Below are 1964 nucleotides of genomic sequence, written 5' to 3' on the forward strand. Positions count from 1 at the left end.
AAAGATGCACACCCAATCCCTGCTGATTGCCAAAGATGAATAAACCTGCTGGGAGGCGGGGAGTGAAGATGTTAATGACGGTAATCTAGAATCTGAGAGCTAAACAGTTTTACTCTGCCATTACATTGTTGCGAAGCCAGCTAATTTTTAGGCAGAGAATATTTTTGCTTAATGAGATAGTGAACCCTTACCTCAAAAACAAAACTTTACATTCAGTAATTTTTAAAAGTGCAGTTAATATCTCAATCTAATTGCTTTTAAACCAAAACATGCAATTAGTGGTTCAAGTTTGTTTTGGTTTGTTTTTTTGTTTGTTTGTTTGTTTTTTAACATATTAATTTCTTAGTGGGCTAGAAATTAACCTCAGAATATAATTTATCTTTTAGTAACTTCAAAACTCAGAAGCACATATCCATGTTTGCAAGTCTCAAACTGCAAGCAAGAACTAAGGAAATCTTTTCTGCTGGAAACGCTAACAGTGAAAGGTTTAAGTATTTCCCGTTAGAAATATTAACCGAGATCTCTTTTACAAAACACCTGAAAAAAATAAATCCTTGATAACGTGCAACAACACTGGATTATGTGAAGAAACTGTCTGACATCATTGTTCACTGAACTTTTGTGAGATTTATAAGAAACTTCTCAGAACACAAGAGTATCACAAGCTTCAGCTTACTAAGCCTCGCTTAGAGAATTTGCTAGGCACTCAAGTGTGGCAGGACCTATTCATAATGGAGCTCTTGACTGTTCTTAAAATAATAAAGTTGTTTTGTCTATATTCATTGCAATCACACCATACTTTTTCATTATATGTTTTAAGTGAGGTTTTTCTAGAGCAATTTTCATCTCTTCTCCAAGAAAGGGCAGAAAGCCTAACAAGGCGCAAGGAATCATCACATGGTGTGCTTACATCGTGCTCATAGGTAATACTTAAAAATTAATGCTATGTGTTCATTTGCTCCTAAATACTTACATACCTAACACATTTATTTTTTTTTAGAACGCAAAAATGATAAATCCTTTGTGGATGCTGGTGATTTCTTCACCTCAATAACATAGGACTAATTGCAGCAATTCCTTTTACATTCTATTAAAAAAACCTTTAAAAGGTGACAATGTCAACATCGATGTCAAAATGACGTACAAGCACCTCACACAAATGAACAACAGAGAGAAGGGATTCAAGTTTTAGTTGCTGGCGATTAACTGTTCACTTATTAGGCCTGAGCACTATTCACACTTACTTTTCTGATGTCATCTAAGGTGTTGATCTCTGGAGACAAGCCACCGTGTACACACAGGAATTGTTGGTTCATCAGAGCAGCCAAGGGAAGGCAGTCGAAGGCATCCATGCAGGCATCATATACACGTTCTGAGTATTTGATTTTACCTTTTAAAGATTAAGATGGTATCAGAATATGTCATCAATATTTAAGATGAAAAAAGAAATTAGGATGCTGCTTAATATCTCAACCTTGCTCCTCATTGCTCTCTCTTGCCCTGAGGACTGTACCAAAGTTTGCTTCATGCAAAAAATTCTTTAGTATTATTGTTATTCACTGCTGGAAAAATTCTTCAGATTCTGAGGTGAAGCTAAAACGGTTTTCACAAGTTTATTATATTTTTCTAAAAACCTGTAAATAAACAATTTAATGTATCATTATAGCCTGCCACGAAATCTATACAGCAAGCCTTAAAAAGTCTGCTGAATGGTTATCATCCGCGACGTTATCACTCAATATACTCTCTATGAAGTAATCAGAATTTTAGCCCAGTCCCTTATAATTAATTATCTACAGAAATGCCATTATGAAATGAACGAGGTGGTACAATGAAGCTGAAATGTTAATTTACCAATACGCGTATTAAACTCAGTAAAGCATGAAGCCTTTGAGCCAATTAACATTTCCTTTATCCCTGACGCTAAAAAGGGAACACAGACTTATGGCAATAGCTTCAGCTTG

At 35.2% G+C, this 1964-nt stretch overlaps 1 protein-coding gene across 1 annotated transcript in view; it reads right to left on the minus strand.

Moving 5' to 3' along the window:
* Window positions 1-1390, minus strand: part of LOC104618858 (serine/threonine-protein phosphatase 2B catalytic subunit alpha isoform) — a gene marked incomplete at its 5' end in the record, with an annotated part of 50180 nt that extends 48790 nt beyond the window's left edge. The window contains one exon of the mRNA XM_010284562.1: window positions 1245-1390. Coding sequence (XP_010282864.1) covers window positions 1245-1390 — 146 coding nt within the window. The remainder of the gene's footprint in view (window positions 1-1244) is intronic.
* Window positions 1391-1964: the final 574 nt, after the last annotated feature.

The sequence above is a fragment of the Phaethon lepturus genome, unplaced genomic scaffold (assembly GCF_000687285.1).
Source record: "Phaethon lepturus isolate BGI_N335 unplaced genomic scaffold, ASM68728v1 scaffold13603, whole genome shotgun sequence".
Taxonomy (NCBI): Eukaryota; Metazoa; Chordata; class Aves; order Phaethontiformes; family Phaethontidae; genus Phaethon; species Phaethon lepturus.